This window comes from Notolepis coatsorum, assembly GCF_963971535.1.
Source record: "Notolepis coatsorum genome assembly, chromosome: 10".
NCBI classification, from domain to species: Eukaryota; Metazoa; Chordata; class Actinopteri; order Aulopiformes; family Paralepididae; genus Notolepis; species Notolepis coatsorum.
Genome location: NC_140174.1, coordinates 109,801,097 through 109,824,556, shown reverse-complemented (window position 1 = coordinate 109,824,556; position 23,460 = coordinate 109,801,097). Strand labels below are relative to the sequence as shown.

The following is a 23,460-nucleotide window of genomic DNA, read 5'->3' as shown; positions in this document are numbered from 1 at the left end:
GCGGCCGCGAATGGTAAACTAATTATCTTAACAAAATAACAAAAGTGCGCTGGTAGCGTTACATATGTTGTCTAAAGGGGGACATATGGTATTATATGGCATATAAAGGACAACATAAAGCATCGTTAATTTGTAAGAAACCTCAATGAAAACGGTAATATTCGCTATTGTTATGAAAATGTGCTAGAATCCTATAAAAATGTGGACGCATTTGGTCTACGTTCCGTTAGGGGCGGGGTGTAGATTGGTCTCCCTGATGTTGACTCCTTAGCCACAGTCTTGGGTTGTTTAATACTGGACGAGTGTTTCATAACGGCCGTTGTGTGGGCCGGTTTTCGGGGCCGGTGCGTGGGCCGGTTTCGGGGCCGGTGCGTGGGCCGGTTTGGGGGCCGGTGCGTGGGCTGGTGCGTCTGAATGTCCCGGGCTGAATTTGTGTCCCAGTCCGCCCCTGGCGGAGGATGAACCTCAGTGGCCTTGTGAAGTCACCTTCCTCCTCCTCACCCTCAGTTCCCAGCATGCAGTTTGAGAAGAGCGCCTACACGGTGAAGGAGAGGGACGGCGTCCTCCACCTCCCCGTCCTCCGGTCCGGAGACCTGACCGTCAAGTCCTCGGTCCGCTGCTTCACGCGCACCATGTCCGCCATGGTGATGGACGACTTCGAGGAGAGGGCGAACACAGACGCCTCGCGCGTCACCTTCCAGAAGGGCGAGAAGGTAAATCAATATAGTCATCATAATATACATTTAATCATAAATGTTTCAATCAAATGATCAAATGTTTTAAGTTGTCATTTAAAAAAAAATAAAAAATTACGGTTGTTTTTCAGCTCTACCAGCCTCATTTGTATTGCACTTTGTCTAGTTATTGTAGTTGTTCTAGTTGTTCTAGTTATTCTAGATGTTCTTGTTGTTCTAGTTGTTCTAGTTCAGATTCAGATTCAGGTAGCTTTATTGTTGCATCTTTGTCATATTTCCCATACAAAAAAGAGCAAGATTCTTGGGCCTTGCCCCCTCGACCTACAGCATGTCAATAAAATACTAGTGCTGTCAATAGATACAAAAAAATTAACTAATTAATCTCACAATTTTCTGTAATGAATCTAGATTAAAAATTGTATTTTTCTACTTAAGACCGAAGCTTGTAACAGATATTTACTTGAGTAAAATCATGCAATTAATGTAAAATCAACACAAAGAAAGTATATTTTAGATTCAAAGACTATTTTAATAGCTTTCTTTGAATACAGTTTCTCTCGCAAAAAAAACAACAAGCAAATATACTGCTGAAAGTTCAGAACATGGACGATTTTTCACTCCATAGATTAATCTAGATTAATTTATTTTAATGCTTTAAATTATTTAAATTAATCTCCAAAGTTAAAGCATTAATTTTGACAGCCCTATAAAATACACAATAGAACAATACAATACACAATAAAAAACAGCATAATAATGATGTATGAAAAAGGTGACAGTGCTGAAAGTGGTTAATATAAAAAGTGCAACAGTAGAATAAAATCAACGTAAAGTACTTAAAACATAAATATATTCAATAAAATCTGAATGACTAAATAGTGTTCATGAGTCTGATGGCTTGATGAAAGTATGAGTCCTTGAGTCTGCTGGACCTGGCTCTGAGGCTGCGGTAACGCCTCCCGGAAGGCAGCAGTTAAAAAAAGCTGTTGTTGGGGTGGCTGGGGTCTTTTATGATCTTCCAGGCCTTGCTGATGCACCAACTGTTGTAGATGTCTTGTATGCAGGGGAGCTCACAGCCGCAGATTTTCTGAGCTGTCTTAACAACTCTCTGTATCGCTCTGCGGCTGAACTAGTTGTTCTAGTTGTTCTTGTTGTTCTTGTTGTTCTTGTTGTTCTTGTTGTTCTAGTTGTTCATCTTGTTGTTCTAGTTGTTCTAGTGAACTCCTCAGGGTCCCCCTGGCTTGCAGAAAGCTACTCTCCTTAATAAACCTGGACCAGTTGTGTTAACATCCCGGTGTGTGTCGCAGGTGAAGAACTGCACGCTCCACGTCCACGACGACTCCGTGTTCGAGCCCGACGAGGAGCTCCAGGTGCATCTTGGGACGCCGCTGGGCGACCACTGGAGCGGCGCCATGGTGGGGGCAAGCGACGTCGTCACCGTCACCATCACCAACGACGAAGATGGTGAGGAGGAGCCCGGCTTTAACCCTCCGTGATCAGACACGAATAGGTTTATTTGAACCCTTTCACTACCACACTACCAAAGGGTTAACCCTTTCACAACCACACTACAGAAGGTTAGTTAGGACCCTAACCCTAACCTAACCTAGGGTTAACCCTAACCTTAACCTTCTGTAGTGTGGTAGTGAAAGGTTAACCATCTGTAGTGTGGTAGTGAAAGGTTAACGATCTATGAACGATCTATGAATACTAGTGACGCTCAGCGTCATCTGCACTAACCTCACTTCGTGCATATGCACTGAATAAAAACTCACAATGTACCTTTACATACCAACATTCGTCTGGCCACACCCCTATCCGCTACCTTCATAAGCAGGTGTGTGGCCCCACACTCGCCTCCTTCCCAATCTTTCACCACAAGGCAAGATCAAAGGCCGCAGTGGCGTCCAGACGCTGAGCGTCACTAGTATTCAGAGAACTACGGTTATATTCATAACCTATCGTTCTATATCATACTAGCTTCCGCTCAGCGTCATCTGCACTACGGGAGCTGAGCGGGAGCTTGAAGCTCGACAAATGTACCCCACTGAGGCCCCCCACAACCATCAAAACCGGGGAGGACCGAGCCCCCGACCCTCCCTAATGGAGGATACCCTCCCTATTGGAGGACGGGAGGGAGACGGATCCGACCGTGCGAAGAGGAACTCGAGCAACTCAACGCAGAGGGTGAGCAGACCGTGGCTTGACCCCACGACTACGCACACACACAACCCGCATGCCACCAGGGAACGAACGGAAGGAACAAACCTCGACCCCCCCCCCCAAAATCACGGGGTCAAGAGCAAACTCAACCCCGTGGCAAGGCCGTAGCAGCAGAGTGCGAAGGAAGACCCAGACCCACTGAAGGGACTGGATCCCCCGGAAAAAGGGGGCCCGGAGAGGTCAACGACGCCACAGCATCAAGACCTCACCAGGCGGTCACTAGTGACACCGCCCCCCACATCGCCAGCGTATTCGGACAGGGCCCATCCAAGAGCGGGCCCTTCCCCCCACTAGCACGCCGCCTGGCACACTGACCCTGGCACACTCAGGCAGTCAGCATGGCTGTAACCCGAAGCACTCAAGAGGCTACACTACAGCGGGAGCAGGCAGCGCACCGGGGAGACGACCTCCAGAAGAGGCCGATCCCTCAATCCAGGCAGCAGGCATTTGACCCGATCCTGGAGCACTGCGGACGAGACAGGCGCCAAAGGGGTCAACTGAAAACAGCACCCCGGCGGAAGGGGCGTATGCTGGCATTGTTGCGCACCATGACAAAGCCTCCACCAAAAAACCCCGACCCAGAGGGACAGAGGCAGAGAAGGCTGACACGATTGGCAGATGTCATGAACGTGCAGGGGCACACTCAACCGGGTAACCCGGGAGTTGACTCCGCTCCAACACACCAGGGAATCAACCACCCTCTTAGTACCACATGCGGTGGTTGTTCCTATAACCCCTCAAGAAAGAACTCCAAAACACACCTGCGGGTATACACTGACTATACCGCAGTACAAGTGTTTCAGTTTTCAAAACGGGGTTATCCCAGGCCTACGGGTCGACGAAACACACCGGGAAGCACACAGGGATGCCAGAGGAGGTCCATAAGACCACCCCAACAGCCCCCTCTTCACCATGCGTAAGAGAGGGGCGAAAAGAATGGAGAACCAGCCCCTTCATGATAGCGCAGGGTACAACATGTACCCAACAAAGGGTCTCCATAACGCCCAACCCTGTGACACCCGGGCCGACCCGGCATTTTTCCCCCTGAAAAAAGCACAAGTCCCTCAGGGTACCAGAACAGCAGATCTGCGTCCCCGGCGGACAACGGGTTAACTGACCTGGACCAGCGTGACCAGAACCAGTCCCGTGCCCTAATCACGCCGACATCCCCACTCCAAGAGAGTACGAGTAAGAGATAAGCAGTAAGTTGGTTGGATACAGCACGTTCAAGTGTTTTAGAAAGGAAGGAGAGAAGAGAGACAGGAAGATAGTTGGCTATGACGGTGGAGTTCAGGGTTGGTTTTTTTATGAGGGGCGTGACTCTGGCTTGTTTTAGGGAGGTGGGGACCACCCCCGAGTTAAGTGAGGAGTTGATGGTTGCAGTTAGGAATGGGAGGATGTCCGGTGCTATGGTCTGGAGGAGTGGGGAGGGTAGCTGGTCCAGCTGGCATGTAGTCGGACGGTTTGACATTACCAGTGTCAGGGTCTCGGTAATGGGAGAGAAAGATGACAGAGTAAAGGATGAGGTTCTCGATTCAGCGTTTGGAATGGGTGGGGGTTGGGAGAAGGAGCTGCGGATGTTCTCCACTTTTTCCTCAAAGAAGATCGCAAAGTCTTCGGCAGAAAAAGATGAGGGAGGAGGGGGTGGGGGGGGAGTAGGAGGGAGGACATGGTAGCATGCAGTTTGCGAAGATTCTTGGCAGAGGCCTCGATCCTATGGTGAAAGAAAGAAGCTTTGGCATTGGTAATGGTTTTGGAGAATGTTAACAAGAGGTTGTGATATGTGTCGATGTCAGCAGTGAGGCGTGACTTTCTATACTTCCTCTCAGCCGCTCTCAGGACCTGTCTTTGTTCTCTCACTGCATCCGTCAGCCATGGACTGGGTGGGGACAGAGCTTGTCGAAGGAGGTTGTAAGGGCTGAGAGGAGGGTGGAGGTTGCCATCTCTGTGGGGAGAGCAGAGAAGGTGTCACTCAAAGGTAGAGCGGATATTATGTCAGAGGAGAGGGTGGAGGGGGATAGGGAGGGCAGGTTGCGTCTGAGTGAGACGGTTTGAGTTGGGGTGAAGACCTTTCGGTTAAGCATGAGAGTTAGTGAGAAGGATATGAAGGAATGGTCAGATACATGTAGGGGAGTTACCGTGGTGTTAATGACGGGAGTTACGGGAGTTACGGGAAAATATGAGATCCAAGGAGTTGCCTGCTTTGTGGGTGGGAGGCATGGCAGTGGGAGTCAGGTCAAATTGTTGTAGGAGGGAGACCACTGGGACCGACTGAGATGAGTCAGGCAGGTTGAAGTCGCCCAATAGAAGGAGAGGGGTACCATCTTCCGGTAAGGAGCTTAGAAGCATGTCCAGCTCATCTGTGAAGTGATCGAGGGGACCTGGAGGGCGATAGAGTGTAACAATGGTGAGATTGAAAGGATTAGAGACAGATACTGCATGATATTCGAGGGAGGAGAGTGACAGTTCTGGGAGTTGCGTTAGGTTTGTAGCCCATGAAGGAGATGTCATGAGGCCAGTGCCTCCACCCCATCTAGAGGGTCGAGGTGTGTGAGTGAAGTTATAGTTTGTAGATAATGCTGCAGGTGTTGATGAGTTATTGGGGGTTATCCAGGTCTCAGTTAGAGCCAGGAGCTGCAGATTTAGACTATGGGCGTAGGCAGTAATGAAGTCAGCTTTCTTGACTGCTGATTGACAATTCCATAAGCCTCCCCGTACTGTGACAGAGTACACAACTAACCTCTACCTTTATGTGAAGACCTAATCTTCAGGTCGAGGCAGAAAAACCCTTTTTCAACCGAGTGTAAGCTGCAGGCCTTGCTTAAGCTCTATAACATGAAAATGTAGCGACCAACAAGACTATAAGTCTAGCCCTCCTATTAAACCCACACTAGCGAAAGGTTCACACATCGTATCCCCATCATATGTAGTGAATAAACACACAGTTTGTAACAAAAATATTCCCTCCCAGGAGGGACCTTTTATTTAACAAAATCATATGGTGGGCCGGGAAGGGAACATGGGGGACCAACAGAGGGAAAAAGTCACTAGCGACGCCTGCCACGAGCCGCTCGGGACTTGCCACCCCGGGGAGCCCCGGAGGGACGGTAAAGGACTGGAGGCTGGTCACGACGATCCCTACCGTCACCTCCGAGCGTGGATGGGCCGGCTGCAGTGGCCGAGGCGCCCTCTCTCCTCCTGGCCTTCTTCGCTGAAGGGCCAGCAGTGGCGGTGGTAGCAGCGGCGGCTACGGCGGCGGAACCTCGACGACGAGCCTTCCGTCTGACTCCACCGGCGACATCGGGCGGGGGGAAATGAGGCTGGAGCACGGAACGCTCCTCCTGCATTTCCCTGCAGGTTGAGGTCATCAGCTGCAACGCCGACCCGAAGAGCCCAGCATCGGAGAGGGGTGCCGTCAGAAGTGGAGTCCTCTTCCTCTCCGGTACACGCGCCTGCTCCAGCCAAAGGTGGCGCTGGGCTAGAATGGCCAGGGCGCGTACTTTCCCAGCGGCGACGGCCTGCAGCTGGATCAGATGCAAGATGGCTCCTGCCGCCTGGGCGAGCTGATCACGTTGCACTTCGGTCAGCTCCGCACCGCCCGTCATTATCCCGGACATGAATCTCGGCAGCTGCGCAATGTTAGACGTGGCAGCCAGAGATTGAGTCGCGGAGATGAATGACTGGTCACTCCATTAAGCCAACCGCCTCGCCGATTTCCCGTGGGGAACCGGCTTCCGTAAAGGCTCCCACACCACCTCAGGACAAAAGAGAGCTGCCATCGGCCTATCAAGCCGAGGCACCCCCTCCTTCATACCTTCTACCAAACCCACCACCCTCGTGACTCGCACGAGGCGGGGGTGAGGCCCGTGATGTGGGAGACCACCTGTCCCTGACGGACGTAGGCCTCCATCGAGGGGAAAAATGGGCAGACAACGCCCGTCTCTCTCACAGGACGACGTTGCCATAGATGACCTATGAGATCATCAGGGACAGGAACAGGCAGTGGCTGCGGCAGCGGCACACCGTTTGCGACTGCCGCCGCCGCCATGAGCTCGGGGAACAAAGCACACAGTTCACCCTGCATACTTTCCCCCACCGAGCTCGCGTCCCTCACATGCGGCAGACTACTGGTTGCAGAGCCACATTCCGATGTGGCTGATAGCAGGGCATCCCGTTGCTGAGTCGGAGGTTCTAACCCAACATCAGCGTACGAGGGACCCCAAGGAGACCTATCACCCCCCGCCAATGTAACCTGGACGGGAGGCGGACATGTCTCCACCGGGGCGTCAAACAAGAACCCGTCCGCCTCTACCATGTAGTCATCAGTTTCCATCGGCCACGGAGAAGCAGACGCATCCTCATCCGGCTCCAGCAACTCCCCAAAACCAGGCCGTTCGCGTCTACAAGCCACCATCTTATGACGGGAGCGAGCAGACGCAAAAAGTTTGCGTCTCAAATCCTCCGCCACCAGAGGAGCCGGCCGCCCAACAGCGGACGACTCTCCAGCGGCAAAGGAACCAGAGCAGGAACCAGGCCATCTCACAGGAGACGGCGCTGGTGCACCAGCTCCTTGGAGAGGCAAACTACCTACCGGACGCCTACCGGGCGCGGATGCCGTCCACGACAGTGGCGTCAACCCCGCTCCAAGACGTACGGCAGAGGAGAAAATGAAGAACCGCTGGTGAAGGGTAACGTTGCTAGCGTGACCCTCCGAGGTAAACATTATGACTTAGCTTTTTTCTTTGTAAAAGTATGAGAGAAAGAAAAAAGCAAGAAAAAATTTAAACACGTAACTCAACTTTCTTCAGCTTAATACCCTTGTCAAGTGATTGGTATACAGGCACTTTCTTGTGGTGAAAGTGAAGAGGAGGCAAGTGTGGGGCCACACACCTGCTTATGAAGGTAGCGGATAGGGGTGTGGCCAGACGAATGTTGGTATGTAAAGGTACATTGTGAGTTTTTATTCAGTGCATATGCACGAAGTGAGGTTAGTGCAGCTGACGCTGAGCGGAAGCTAGTATGATATAGAACCATCTGTAGTGTGGTAGTGAAAGGTTAACCTTCTGTAGTGTTTCAAGTTTCTTTAATAGTTGTCATACAGAAGTACAGAATACTTTTATACAAAATGCTTCTTACTGTTACGCTCCAGAGACTGTGCAAGACAAGATAAGTATGAAATAAAATAACATAGTATAACATGTAAATTAGAAGTAAAAAAAAATGAGGTCACAGTGTTCAGTATAGACATATGTACAATGTTCGATGCAGAATAGACGTAACTGAGTTACCATATAATATACAATACTATGCAGTGTACTAATATACAATACTATATAGTGCAAGGCAGAAATGGGATGAGGTGCAATTTAGGTAAAATTTACAGTCGGTGTACGAGTTGTAGTGCAAATCCTTTATCAATAAATATAAAGTGTGTTTGTGTGATCTAAAGTGTGGAGAGTGGGTGCTGCAGTGTGTTGTTTGTTTAAGTGAGTGTGTGCGTGTGGGTGTGTGTGCTGTGTGCATTTGATGGTTGTTGCATAGTGTTTATTGTTTGTTTAGCAGCCTGATGGCCTGGGGATAGAAGCTTCTTCTGAGTCTTTCTGTGCTCGCCTTAAGACTCCGGTATCGCTTGCCTGACCGCAGCAGTTCAAAGAGGCAGTTGTTCGGGTGGCTCGAGTCCTTAATAATTCTCTTAGCCTTCCCCCTGCACCGCTTGATGTAAATGTTCTGGAGGGTGGGAAGCCCCCCTCCAATTGTGCGTTCGGCTGAACGTGTCACTCTTTGTAGTCTGCTACAGTCTTGTGCAGTGCTATTCCCAAACCAGGAGGTGGTGTTGCCAGTCAGGATGCTCTCTATTGTACATGAGTAGAAGTTCCTAAGGATCTTCTGACTGACTTGGAACTTCCTTAGGCGCCTGAGGAAGTAGAGGCGTTGTCGTGCCTTCTTCACAACACTGTCAATGTGTGTGGTCCATGTCAAGTCCTCGGATATGTGGGCTCCGAGGTACTTGAAACTGTTCACTCTCTCAACCGGTGCCCCGTCGATGCTGAGGGGGCTGTAGTCCTTGACCCCCGACCTCCTGAAGTCCACAATCATCTCTTTTGTTGACGTTCAAGGAGAGGCAGTTCTCCTGACACCACTGTGACAGATTTTCTACCTCTTCCAGGTAGGCCCTCTCGTCGTTGGCAGAGATCAGGCCCACCACTACTGTGTCATCAGCAAATTTGATGATTGTGTTGTTGTTCCGCTGTGCCACGCAGTCATGTGTGTACAGGGAGTAGAGGAGGGGGCTCAGAACACAGCCCTGGGGGGCCCCTATGTTGAGCGTGATGTATGAGGAGGTGCAGTTGCCTGCTCTTACCACCTGGGGTCTGCCCGTCAGGAAGTCCAAGACCCACTGGCAGAGGTCATAGTTCAAGCCCAGGTCCCTGAGCTTGGCTATGAGTTTGGAGAAATCCCTGAAACTGCACGACGAGTGTGGTAGTGAAAGGGTTAAATGGGACATATTATGTATCTTTGGTATGAATTATACAACTTTCTTGAATCTGTGGAACATGATTGTTGTGTTTCTTCCACCAAATCGAATTGTAATATTTCCCAGCACCTTTTAAACACACCCTGAACAGGAAAGAGAGAGGAGAAAGAACCCTAGACATTTTTACTTATTTCAAGAAATCTTGCCAAGCCAAATTTGCTTACTGCACTGGCAGATAATTTTACTTGTTTCAAGGACACATTTGAACAAGTTATTATTTATTATTTTTGTCAGACCATTTTTGCGGTTCCCGGTTCGATTCCCTCTCCTCCCGGGCAGCGTGTCGAAGTGTCCTTGAGCAAGGCACCTCACATGGGTTACCTCCGCCGTCGGTGTGTGAATGTGTGAGTGAATGGGTAAAATGTGAGGAACAACTAATTGTATAGCGCTTTGGATAAAAGAGATATATAAATACATATACATATGAGTGCATGCTTACCAACTGTTTTGCCTGTTTTACTGCAACACTACTATCACCGACATCTAAGAAGGGAGATTAGGATCCCCCCTTGAACGGCCCTTCTAAGGTTTCTCTCCTCCACATTGCCTGTGGTGCATTTTTTCCTATTGCTAGGTTTTAGTGAGTTTTTCCTTACCTTCACGTGGGGTACGTCTGGGAGTGTTGCATTTATTTTGCATTTATTTTTAAATGTTTGGACTTTATGGTGTTCTTGTTTTGTTCTTGATTTATTGTGATGTTTCATCTTGACTTGTTTAAAGAAGACGTGTCCGGCCCATGGGGACATTAACGTGTGTTGTCGGGCCTTACAAATAAATTAGATTTGATTTGATAAATGCACCATTTAACCACCTCCTGTCTCGTCTCCCCAGCCCCCACCATAGAGTTCCAGCAGGCCTCGTACCAGGTGCGAGAGCCCCCCGGGCCGGACGGCGTGGAGGTGCTCAGCGTCAAGGTGCTGCGTCACGGAGACCTGGACCGGACCTCCAAGATCCGCTGCAGCACCCGGGACGGATCCGCCCAGTCCGGAGTGGACTACAACCCCAAGAGCCGTGTGCTCAAGTTCACCCCCGGTCAGTGAGAGGGGTCAGAGCAGGTCACATGAGAGAGGGGTCAGGAGGTCATGTGAGAGAGGGGTCAGGAGGTCATGTGAGAGGTGTAAGGCGGTCATGTGAGAGGAGGGGTCAGAGCAGGTCACATGAGAGAGGGGTCAGGAGGTCATGTGAGAGAGGGGTCAGGAGGTCATGTGAGAGGTGTAAGGCGGTCATGTGAGAGGAGGGGTCGAGGGGTCAGGAGGTCATGTGAGAGAGGGGTCAGGAGGTCATGTGAGAGAGGGGTCAGGAGGTCATGTGAGAGGAGGGGTCAGGAGGTCATGTGAGAGGAGGGGTCAGGAGGTCATGTGAGAGGTGTAAGGCGGTCATGTGAGAGGAGGGGTCGAGGGGTCAGGAGGTCATGTGAGAGGAGGGGTCAGGAGGTCATGTGAGAGGAGGGGTCAGGAGGTCATGTGAGAGGAGGGGTCAGGAGGTCATGTGAGAGGAGGGGTCAGGAGGTCACGTGAGAGGAGGGGTCAGGAGGTCATGTGAGAGGAGGGGTCAGGAGGTCATGTGAGAGGAGGGGTCAGGAGGTCATGTGAGAGAGGGGTCAGGAGGTCATGTGAGAGAGGGGTCAGGAGGTCACGTGAGAGGAGGGGTCAGGAGGTCATGTGAGAGGGGTCAGGAGGTCATGTGAGAGGAGGGGTCAGGAGGTCATGTGAGAGGGGTCAGGAGGTCATGTGAGAGGAGGGGTCAGGAGGTCATGTGAGAGAGGGGTCAGGAGGTCATGTGAGAGAGGGGTCAGGAGGTTGTGTGAGAGAGGTCAGGAGGTCATGTGAGACATAGATATCTATAGAACACTAGATAGCTTAAGGCGGAGTCACCAGCGTCACTGAACCGCCGCCATCTTGCTCCAGTTAGCCTTGAGTGAGAGTGAGTGAGCTGCACAGACAAAAATACTCATAACTCGCTGAAATAGACGGATTTACAAACGGGTTGGTTTGCTATAAACATCAAAGATGTAGTTATGATACTGCATACTTATAAAAAGAAAATCTTTTAAAGATGTTTTTTTTTTTACAAACCGCTTGAATCATAGCCACGTTAATAATGCTTGTAATAAACCAAACCGTTTGTAAATCCGTCAATATTTCAGCGAGTTATGAGTATTTTTGTCTGTGCAGCTCACTCACTCTCACTCAAGGCTAACTGGAGCAAGATGGCGGCGGTTCAGTGACGTCGCTCTCCATTGGCCGGCAGCGCGGGCAAGCTATCTAGTGTTCTATATATATCTATGATGTGAGAGGGGTCAGGAGGTCATGTGAGAGGGGTCAGGAGGTCATGTGAGAGGGGTCAGGAGGTCACATGAGAGAGGGGTCAGGAGGTTGTGTGAGAGAGGTCAGGAGGTCACGTGAGAGAGGTCAGGAAGTCACGTGAGAGAGGTCAGGAAGTCATGTGGTTCATCCAGAAAGATCATTAAACTTGTACTGTGTCACTTCCTGTTGAAAATATCTATCTTCTTTAGCATCTAAATCACTGCGTTGGGCTAAAACAAGAGAAAACCCTTCCAACAGTGATTAGATTAGATTACATTAGATCAGATTACATTAGATTACATTATATCAGATTAGATTAGATTAGATTACATTGGATCAGATTAGATTAGATTACATTAGATCAGATTAGATTAGAATAGATTACATTGGATTAGATTACACTAAATTAGATTACATTAGATTTGATTGGATTACATTAGATTAGATTACATTGGATTAGATTACATTGGATTAGATTACACTAGATTAGATTACATTAGATTGGATTGGATTAGATTAAATTAGATTAGATTGGATTCAAATGTATTGTCATCATACAGCACAAGTACAGTACAACAAAAATAAGTTTGGCATCTAACCAGAGTGCAAATGTAACAGTAAAGTGCAACAGTAATATACAATGTACAGGTGATTATATTGTATATAAAATATATGAATTAGTGCTACTGAGTAATAGTGCTAATCAGATGTATGTACAGAGTTGTAGTATTATTATGCACAGTGATACAGGTATAAAGACACTATGGTAGTAAGTCATACTGTGAATGTCAATTAAAATGTGAATGTAAACAAAAGTGGGACAAAAGAGTAATTTCAGAAACAGGGAAATGTCATAGGGTCTTTGATAGGTTCACACCTATTCAGCCAAATAGGTTCCATACCTAATGCTGGTATTATTATGAAGGTCAAATAAACTAAACATGACTACAATCGTTTCCCCTTTTCTGTAGGAATGGACCACATCCTGTTCAAAGTGGAAATTCTGTCCAATGAGGACAGGGAGTGGCATGAGTCCTTGACATTGGTCCTCGGCCCTGACGATCCAGTGGAGGCGGTGCTCGGGGACATCGCCACGGCAACCGTGACCATTCTGGACCAGGAGGCCGCAGGGAGCCTCATCCTCCCCTCACCACCTATCGTAAGGAGATGGTGTTATAACCCTAATAACCCTAACCTTTTTTTTTTTTTTCTTTTTAACTTTGACCAGTCAGCTGGTTCTTTTCGCGTTTATCGCTTTTTTCCTGGTCAAGTATGACCGACAGAAACAGGTTGAATGGGGGTATAGATGGGGGGGAAAGACACTCTGAGAAAGTACGGCTTGTCCGGGAGTCGAACTCGCTACCCCAGATCCGTGACGAGCACGGTTGTCCCCGGCGCCGAAATAGCGCTCGAGGTACGCGGTGAGCTACTGGAGCTCCCCAACCCTAACCTTTTTTATCTACTTATTCTCCCCATTTTTCTATTTTTCTCCCATCCCAATTTCGTATTATCCAATTCTCCCCTGCCCTGTCTCGAACGTTGTTAGACCATGCCTCCCACTGGTCGGCTGCAATGTGGACCAAGCCTTGCATCACGTGTCCCCTCCGGTACACAAGGAGGCAGCTGTCGCATCTTTTCACCTGTACAACGCGATCTCTCAGCGGCGAGGAGTAACGCGTGGGAGGCTCACGCTGCCCCCGTTGCTTCCTGATTCTGCTGTACAGGCGCACCAACCGACCTGTAGGAGTCGCTGTCCACAACATCCGATCCCCACCCACCGGCTTTCCCACCCCCTAATACTGCCAATTGTATTAGTATGAACGACCAGCCAAGCCGGAAGCAACGCCGAGAGCTGGGCTCGAACCCAGCATCTCCTGCGTTAGTGGCGAGCGCCTTGCCCACTGCGCCACTTAGCCGCCCTATAACCCTAACCTTAATACATCCTCACCACTGGAAACCACAGTATTATCACAGACAACCACTGAAAACCACTGAAAACCACAGTATTATCACAGAGCACATGATATTCAGCTCCTTAATACATCCTGCGAGTATGTAAGAGCGATGCTCTGTTGTATGTAAGAGCGATGCACTGCTCTGTTGTATGTTAGAGCGATGCTCTGTTGTATGTTAGAACTTTGTAAAGAAATTCAAAGTACTAAGAGCGATACACTGCTCTGTTGTTATATATTTTTTATTGAACAATCTTATCACACTTTTTTACTGTCCGTTCTATTTTATTATTTTTAGCCTATTTTAAACTGAATCAAACCGCACTTTTTTACTCTATCTAATCTATTCTATTTTATTATTTGTATTACTGAAGATTGTAAAGACTGTGATTTGCCTTACCTTGCTACCTCTCTATCTCTTTGTATTAAATTTTTTATGCTCGCTTATGCCTGTATTTTTTACTGTTGTGAAGCACTTTGAACTGCAACTTCTGTATGAAAAGTGCTATACAAATAAAGTTATTATTATTATTATCCTCACCACTGGAAACCACAGTGTTATCACAGACAACCACTGAAAACCACAGACAACCACTGGAAACCAGACCACGTCATTGGACAGATTTCTTTCTTTCTTTATACTTTTGCACATTTGAATTATACACAGCTGCTTTTTCAGGAAAAAAAGGCCAGTATGACTTACTACCATAGTGTCTTTATATACCTGTATCACTGTACATATTAATACTCCAACTCTGTACATACATCTGATTAGCACTATTACTCAGTAGCACTCATTTATATATTTTATACCCAGTTTAATCACCTGTACATTGTATATTACTGTTGCAGTTTACTGTTACATCGGCACTCTGGTTGGATGCCAGACCTCTTTTTGTTGTCCTGTACTTGTGCTGCGTGACGACAACACATGTGACTCTGATCTCACGTCTTCGCTCCAGGTGGTCTCCCTCTCCGACTACGACCACGTCCAGGAGGTGACCAAGGAGGGCAGCAAGAAGACCCCGTCCCCCGGCTACCCGCTGGTGTGCGTGACCCCGTGCGACCCCCACTACCCCCAGTACCCCGTGATGAGGGAGCGCTGCGAGGAGGCCGGCATCAACCAGACGCAGCTGCACTTCTCCTGGGAGGTGGCGGCTCCCACCGACGCCAACGGCGCGCGCTCCCCCTTCGAGACGGTCACAGACACCACGCCCTACACCGGCGTCAACCACATGGTGAGACGGTGGGGCGGGGCCTGCGGGGTGGGAGAGTGGGGACGGTAGGCTGGAGATGTCAGTAATATAACAATACACTGGGTAGAATAAAATAGATAGAATAGAATAGAAATACTTTAATCATCCCGAGGGAAATTTGGCACTACAAATCGCTCACAAAACATTTAGGTAGACAAAACAATTAGTCATGAATAAGAATTAAAAAAAAAATAAGCCTAAGAATAAAGAATACAATTATAATAATAAAATACGGTCAGGGATTTACATTTCCTATGTTAGGTATATACATTCTAATATAAAATATACAGTAAAAATAGTAAGTGTACAGTCAGTGTAATATTGAACAATGTTGTTTTAAAAGTAAAAGTCCAGGAAGATGGTAACTGTCACCCTGTGCTCAGTGATGCGGTGAGGCACAGTGATGCGTTGTAAAGTCTGATGGTAGGGTGGGGTGGTGATGGTAGTAGAACATAGTGGAGACACCCTGCTAGGTAGGTAGGTAGGTAGGTAGGTAGGTAGGTAGGTAGACAGACAGACAGACAGACAGACAGACAGACAGACAGACAGACAGACAGACAGACAGACAGACAGACAGACAGACAGACAGACAGACAGACAGACAGACAGACAGACAGACAGACAGACAGACAGACAGAGAGGCCGTGAACCAGCTACCCCTGACCTTTGACCCCTCGGTGACCCCTAAAGCTCCTTGGTCTCTCTGTCTGAAGGTCCTGGACAGCATCTACTTCAGCCGGCGCTTCCACGTGCGCTGCGTGGCCCAGGCCCGGGATAAGGCCGGCCACCTGGGCACACCCCTGCGGAGCAACATCGCCACCATCGGCACCGACGGCTCCATCTGCCACACCCCCGTTACCACGGGAACCGCCAGGGGCTTCCAGGCGCAGTCCTTCATCGCCACGCTCAAGTACCTGGACGTCAAACACAAGGAACACCCCAACAGGTGAGGAGGGGGGGGGGGGCAGCTACACTGACATGCTACAGCTAGACTGACACGCTACACTGACACGCTACAGCTAGACTGACACGCTACACTGACATGCTACAGTTAGACTGACACGCTACACTGACACACTACACTACAGCTAGACTGACACACTACACTACAGCTAGACTGACACGCTACACTACAGCTACACTGACACGCTACACTACAGCTACACTGACACACTACACTACAGCTAGACTGACACACTACACTACAGCTAGACTGACACGCTACACTACAGCTAGACTGACACACTACACTGACATGCTACAGTTAGACTGACACGCTACAGCTAGACTGACATGCTACACTGACACGCTACAGCTAGACTGACACGCTACAGCTAGACTGACACGCTACACTGACATGCTACAGTTAGACTGACATGCTACACTACAGCTACACTGACACACTACACTACAGCTAGACTGACACGCTACACTGACATGCTACAGTTAGACTGACATGCTACACTACAGCTACACTGACACACTACACTACAGCCACACTGACACACTACACTACAGCTACACTGACACGCTACACTGACACACTACACTACAGCTACACTGACACACTACACTACAGCTAGACTGACACGCTACACTGACACACTACACTACAGCTACACTGACACACTACACTACAGCTACACTGACACACTACACTACAGCTAGACTGACACACTACACTACAGCTACACTGACACACTACACTGACACACTACACTACAGCTAGACTGACACACTACACTACAGCTAGACTGACACACTACACTACAGCTAGACTGACACACTACACTACAGCTAGACTGACACGCTACACTACAGCTAGACTGACACACTACACTACAGCTAGACTGACACGCTACACTACAGCTAGACTGACACACTACACTACAGCTACACTGACACGCTACACTACAGCTAGACTGACATGCTACACTACAGCTAGACTGACACACTACACTACAGCTACACTGACACACTACACTACAGCTACACTGACACACTACACTACAGCTAGACTGACACACTACACTACATGCTACACTGACACACTACACTACAGCGAGACTGACACACTACACTGACATGCTACACTGACACACTACACTACAGCTACACTGACACGCTACACTACAGCTAGACTGACACGCTACACTGACACGCTACACTGACACACTACACTACAGCTACACTGACACACTACACTACAGCTAGACTGACACGCTACACTGACACACTACACTACAGCTACACTGACACACTACACTACAGCTAGACTGACACGCTACACTGACACACTACACTACAGCTACACTGACACGCTACACTACAGCTACACTGACACACTACACTACAGCTACACTGACACACTACACTACAGCTACACTGACACACTACACTACAGCTAGACTGACACACTACACTACAGCTAGACTGACACACTACACTACAGCTAGACTGACACGCTACACTACAGCTAGACTGACACACTACACTACAGCTAGACTGACACGCTACACTACAGCTAGACTGACACACTACACTACAGCTACACTGACACGCTACACTACAGCTAGACTGACATGCTACACTGACACACTACACTACAGCTAGACTGACACACTACACTACATGCTACACTGACACACTACACTACAGCTAGACTGACACACTACACTGACATGCTACACTGACACACTACACTACAGCTACACTGACACGCTACACTACAGCTAGACTGACACGCTACACTGACACGCTACACTGACACACTACACTACAGCTACACTGACACGCTACACTACAGCTACACTGACACACTACACTACAGCTACACTGACACGCTACACTGACATGCTACACTGACACGCTACACTGACACGCTACACTGACACGCTACACTACAGCTACACTGACACACTACACTACAGCTAGACTGACACACTACACTACAGCTACACTGACACACTACACTACAGCTAGACTGACACACTACACTACAGCTAGACTGACACACTACACTACAGCTAGACTGACACGCTACACTGACACACTACACTACAGCTACACTGACACACTACACTACAGCTACACTGACACGCTACACTACAGCTACACTGACACGCTACACTACAGCTACACTGACATGCTACACTACAGCTACACTGACACACTACACTACAGCTAGACTGACACACTACACTGACACACTACACTACAGCTAGACTGACACACTACACTGACACGCTACACTGACACACTACACTACAGCTAGACTGACACGCTACACTGACACGCTACACTACAGCTAGACTGACACACTACACTACAGCTAGACTGACACACTACACTGACACACTACACTACAGCTAGACTGACACACTACACTACAGCTAGACTGACACGCTACACTGACACGCTACACTGACACGCTACACTGACACGCTACACTGACACGCTACACTACAGCTAGACTGACACACTACACTACAGCTAGACTGACACACTACACTGACACGCTACACTGACACGCTACACTACAGCTACACTGACACACTACACTACAGCTAGACTGACACGCTACACTACAGCTACACTGACACACTACACTGACACACTACACTACAGCTAGACTGACACACTACACTACAGCTAGACTGACACGCTACACTACAGCTACACTGACACACTACACTACAGCTACACTGACACACTACACTACAGCTAGACTGACACGCTACACTACAGCTACACTGACACACTACACTACAGCTACACTGACACACTACACTACAGCTACACTACAGCTACACTGACACACTACACTACAGCTACACTGACACACTACACTACAGCTAGACTGACACACTACACTACAGCTACACTGACACGCTACACTACAGCTAGACTGACACGCTACACTACAGCTACACTGACACACTACACTACAGCTACACTGACACGCTACACTACAGCTAGACTGACACGCTACACTACAGCTAGACTGACACGCTACACTACAGCTAGACTGACACACTACACTACAGCTACACTGACACACTACACTACAGCTACACTGACACACTACACTACAGCTACACTGACACACTACACTACAGCTACACTGACACGCTACACTACAGCTAGACTGACACGCTACACTACAGCTAGACTGACACACTACACTACAGCTACACTGACACACTACACTGACACACTACACTACAGCTAGACTGAGACACTACACTACAGCTAGACTGACACACTACACTGACACACTACACTACAGCTACACTGACACACTACACTACAGCTAGACTGACACACTACACTGACACGCTACACTACAGCTAGACTGACACACTACACTGACACACTACACTGACACACTACACTACAGCTACACTGACACACTACACTACAGCTAGACTGACACACTACACTACAGCTACACTGACACGCTACACTACAGCTAGACTGACACACTACACTGACACGCTACACTACAGCTAGACTGACACACTACACTGACACACTACACTGACACACTACACTACAGCTACACTGACACGCTACACTACAGCTAGACTGACACGCTACACTGACACACTACACTACAGCTACACTGACACACTACACTACAGCTACACTGACACGCTACACTGACACACTACACTACAGCTACACTGACACGCTACACTACAGCTAGACTGACACACTACACTGACACGCTACACTACAGCTACACTACAGCTAGACTGACACGCTACACTACAGCTAGACTGACACGCTACACTGACACACTACACTGACACGCTACACTGACACGCTACACTGACACGCTACACTGACACGCTACACTACAGCTAGACTGACACACTACACTGACACGCTACACTACAGCTAGACTGACACACTACACTGACACACTACACTACAGCTACACTGACACGCTACACTACAGCTACACTGACACGCTACACTACAGCTAGACTGACACGCTACACTGACACACTACACTACAGCTACACTGACACACTACACTACAGCTACACTGACACGCTACACTGACACGCTACACTGACACGCTACACTGACACGCTACACTGACACGCTACACTACAGCTAGACTGACACGCTACACTGACACCAGTGGCAGCTGGTGAAAAGTATTCTAGGTGGGGCGGTGCCATATGCAATCAGTTTCAGTAACTACAGAACAGTATATTGTTATAGAGACGCACTTGTTTGCTGTGGTAGAACATCACTACGAGTTGGAAGAGCCGTTGCGTGTCACGCTAACCCTTTGAGAAGCTTTGTGGTCCAGGCTTGAATTTTCCATAAATGTTGTAAGATCCAACACTGTCTGAATGTCTCTTGTGATTATTATCAATTTCCGACGATGACAAAACAACTGAAATCCTGTCTCGTCTTGAGTCGCTGTGACAATCATTGATGTCATCATCAGTCCATGCACCTGCTAACACATCAGTGCATAGATATATTATATCTATGCACCAGTGACTCTGCTTGTGGTGCTAGAGAAAGCGCCCTTCATGCATCATATTTTAAGACGCTGATTGGCTAAATTTTGCTATGTTGCCCTGTGAATTTTTCAATTGGCTGTCAGTGGGGTGAAATGTTTAGCGGCCGAGAAGAGAGAGGGGGGATGAATAGAACACACAAACAATGATTTATATTTGATATATTACACGTTATTGTGCATTTTAAACACAAACATACTTAAAATGAGTAATTATTATTTATTTAAAAAAAGATTATTATTTATTAGCGGTAGAAAAATCCAAAACCACTTCTTTCTTCTTCTTTCCACCAGGGGGGGCGGCGCCCTAGCGCCCTCTATGGACCAGCCGCCACTGACTGACATGCTACAGCTACACTAACACGCTACAGCTAGACTGACTATGTCTCTCTCTCTCTCTCTCTCTCTCTCTCTCTCTCTCTCTCTCTCTCTCTCTCTCTCTCTCTCTCTCTCTCTCTCTCTCTAGTATTCATATCTCAGTGCAGATCCCTCATCAGGACGGCATGTTACCTCTGATCTCCACACTGCCGCTTCACAACCTGCACTTCCTGCTGTCTGAGTCCATCTACCGCCAGCAGCACGTCTGCTCCAACCTGGTGACTCTGAGAGAGCTGCAGGGCCTTTCTGGTGAGACACACACACTCAGAGACACACACACACACACACACACACACACACACACACACACACACACACACACACACACACACACACACACACACACACACACACACACACACAGAGACACACACACACACACACACACACACACCAAACACATACACACACACATACACACACACACACACACACAGGCACACACACACACAGAGACAGACATATACACACACACACACACACACACACACACACACACACACACACACACACACACACACACACACACACACAGACACATACACACAGACACACACACACACACACACACACATACACACACAGGCACATACACACAGGCACACACACACAGACACACACACAGACACACACAGACATACATACATTCATACATGCATTTATACATACATATATATATATATACAAACAATAAAAAGAAACTATAAAATATCACACACGCTACACGCTGAGGTGAATCCACAGCTCAGTATTCCTAATATTTCCCTTTTTTCTCTTCTTCCAATCCAATCCAATCCAACTTTATTTGTATAGCACATTTAAAAACAACATGGTTGACCAAAGTGCTTCACAGTAAAAACCATAATATAGTCAAAAACAAGGGCGGCTACGTGGCGTAGTGGGCAAGGCGCTCGCCATGAAATCTGTAGACGCTGGGCTTGCCTGTTCGAGCCCAGCGCTCCACATTTACTTTCAGTTTAGCTGGTCGTCCGTACTAATACACATTGGCCGTATTAGGGGGTGGGAAACTGATGGGTGGGGATCGGGCGTTGTGGACAGCGACTCCTACAGGTCGGTTGGTGCGCCTGCGCAGTAGAATCAGGAAGTGTCGGGGGCAGCGTGAGCCTCCCACGCGTTACTCCTCGCCACTGAGAGATCGAGCCGCGCAGGTGAAAAGATGCGACTGCTGTTACCTCAAGTACCGGAGGGGACTCGTGCTATGTATGACTTAGTCCACATTGCAGCCGGCTTGTGGGAGGCAAGAAACAGCGTTCGTGACAGGGGAGGGTTGAATTGGATGATACGAAAATTGGGATGGGAGAAAAATATAGAAAAATGGGAGAAAAAGTGGATAAAAAAAAATATATATATAGTAAAAAACACATAAACACAAGTACACAGAACTACAAACTAAATTACAGCAGCAGACTAAATTCTTTTCTTCTCTTGCGTTTCCACAGAGGCCGGCTTCCTGGACGACGTGTCGTACGACAGCATCTCGCTGGGCCCCGGCTACGACCGGCCGTACCAGTTCAACCCCGGCGTGCGCGAGGCCAAGAGCATCCAGCTCTACAAGCACCTCAACCTGAAGAGCTGCATCTGGACCTTCGACGCCTACTACGACATGACGGAGCTCATCGACGTCTGCGGGGGCTCCGTCACCGCCGACTTCCAGGTAGGTCACGCGCCCCCTGCTGGCGGGAGGACTGAGGTTCTGTGTCAAAAAGTAGTCTACATTTTCTACATTGAAAGTATATTTCTAGTGTGGTAAAAGTATATTTCTACCCATATGTACAGTACTTTTTACTGAAAGTGTACTTTTCTTGTTTTTGGTACTCATAATGTGCTTATCATGTACTAATTCAAAGCACATGTTTAGTATGATAGTCATTAAAAAAATATATAATTTTTTTTTTTAACTCTAACCCTAACTAACCTTACTGTCATGCACTTGTCCTAATATAGTTTCAAGTTTCAAGTTTACTACTAATACTAACCTACTGTACACTGTAGCACTCAACACTTTGATGAACATTGTTACTCAGCTGATAGAGTTGTGCCCTTCCTGATGACTTGTCGTACAGAACTTGTAAGTCGCTTTGGATAAAAGCGTCAGCTAAATGACTAAATGTAAATGTAAATATATGCTGTAAGTATAATCTAAGTACACTTGTTTATTTTGGAAATGTTGGTAATTTCAAAAGTGCACATGTAGTACAACTTTTAACACATTAGGTACAACTAAAGTTATTTAAATGTAACAAAACTTCAGTATACATTCTGAATACATAAAAACTATACAAAAATATATATTAAGTATACTTTCAGGAAATAATACTTAAATATGGGGCGACAGTGGCTCGGGAGGTAGAGCAGTCGTCTGGCAATCCGAAGGTTCCCGGTTCCATTCCCGCTCCTCCCGGGCAGCGTGTCGATGTGTCCTTGAGCGAGACACTTAACCCCTAATTGCTCCCGATGAGCAGGTTGGCACCTTGCATGGTTGCCTCCGCCGTCAGTGTGTGGATGTGTGAGTGAATGGGTAAAATTGTGAGTAACAAATTGTAAAGCGCTTT

The 23,460-nt window shown here is 48.1% G+C and overlaps 1 protein-coding gene across 1 annotated transcript in view; it reads left to right on the top strand.

The window, feature by feature from the left end:
• Positions 1–23,460, top strand: part of fras1 (Fraser extracellular matrix complex subunit 1) — a gene marked incomplete at its 5' end in the record, with an annotated part of 148,441 nt that overhangs the window by 107,084 nt on the left and 17,897 nt on the right. The window contains 8 exon segments of the mRNA XM_084323142.1: positions 508–713; positions 2,003–2,159; positions 10,285–10,485; positions 12,731–12,918; positions 14,674–14,949; positions 15,681–15,913; positions 20,976–21,136; positions 22,348–22,562. Of these exon segments, the coding sequence (XP_084179268.1) occupies positions 508–713; positions 2,003–2,159; positions 10,285–10,485; positions 12,731–12,918; positions 14,674–14,949; positions 15,681–15,913; positions 20,976–21,136; positions 22,348–22,562 (1,637 nt within the window).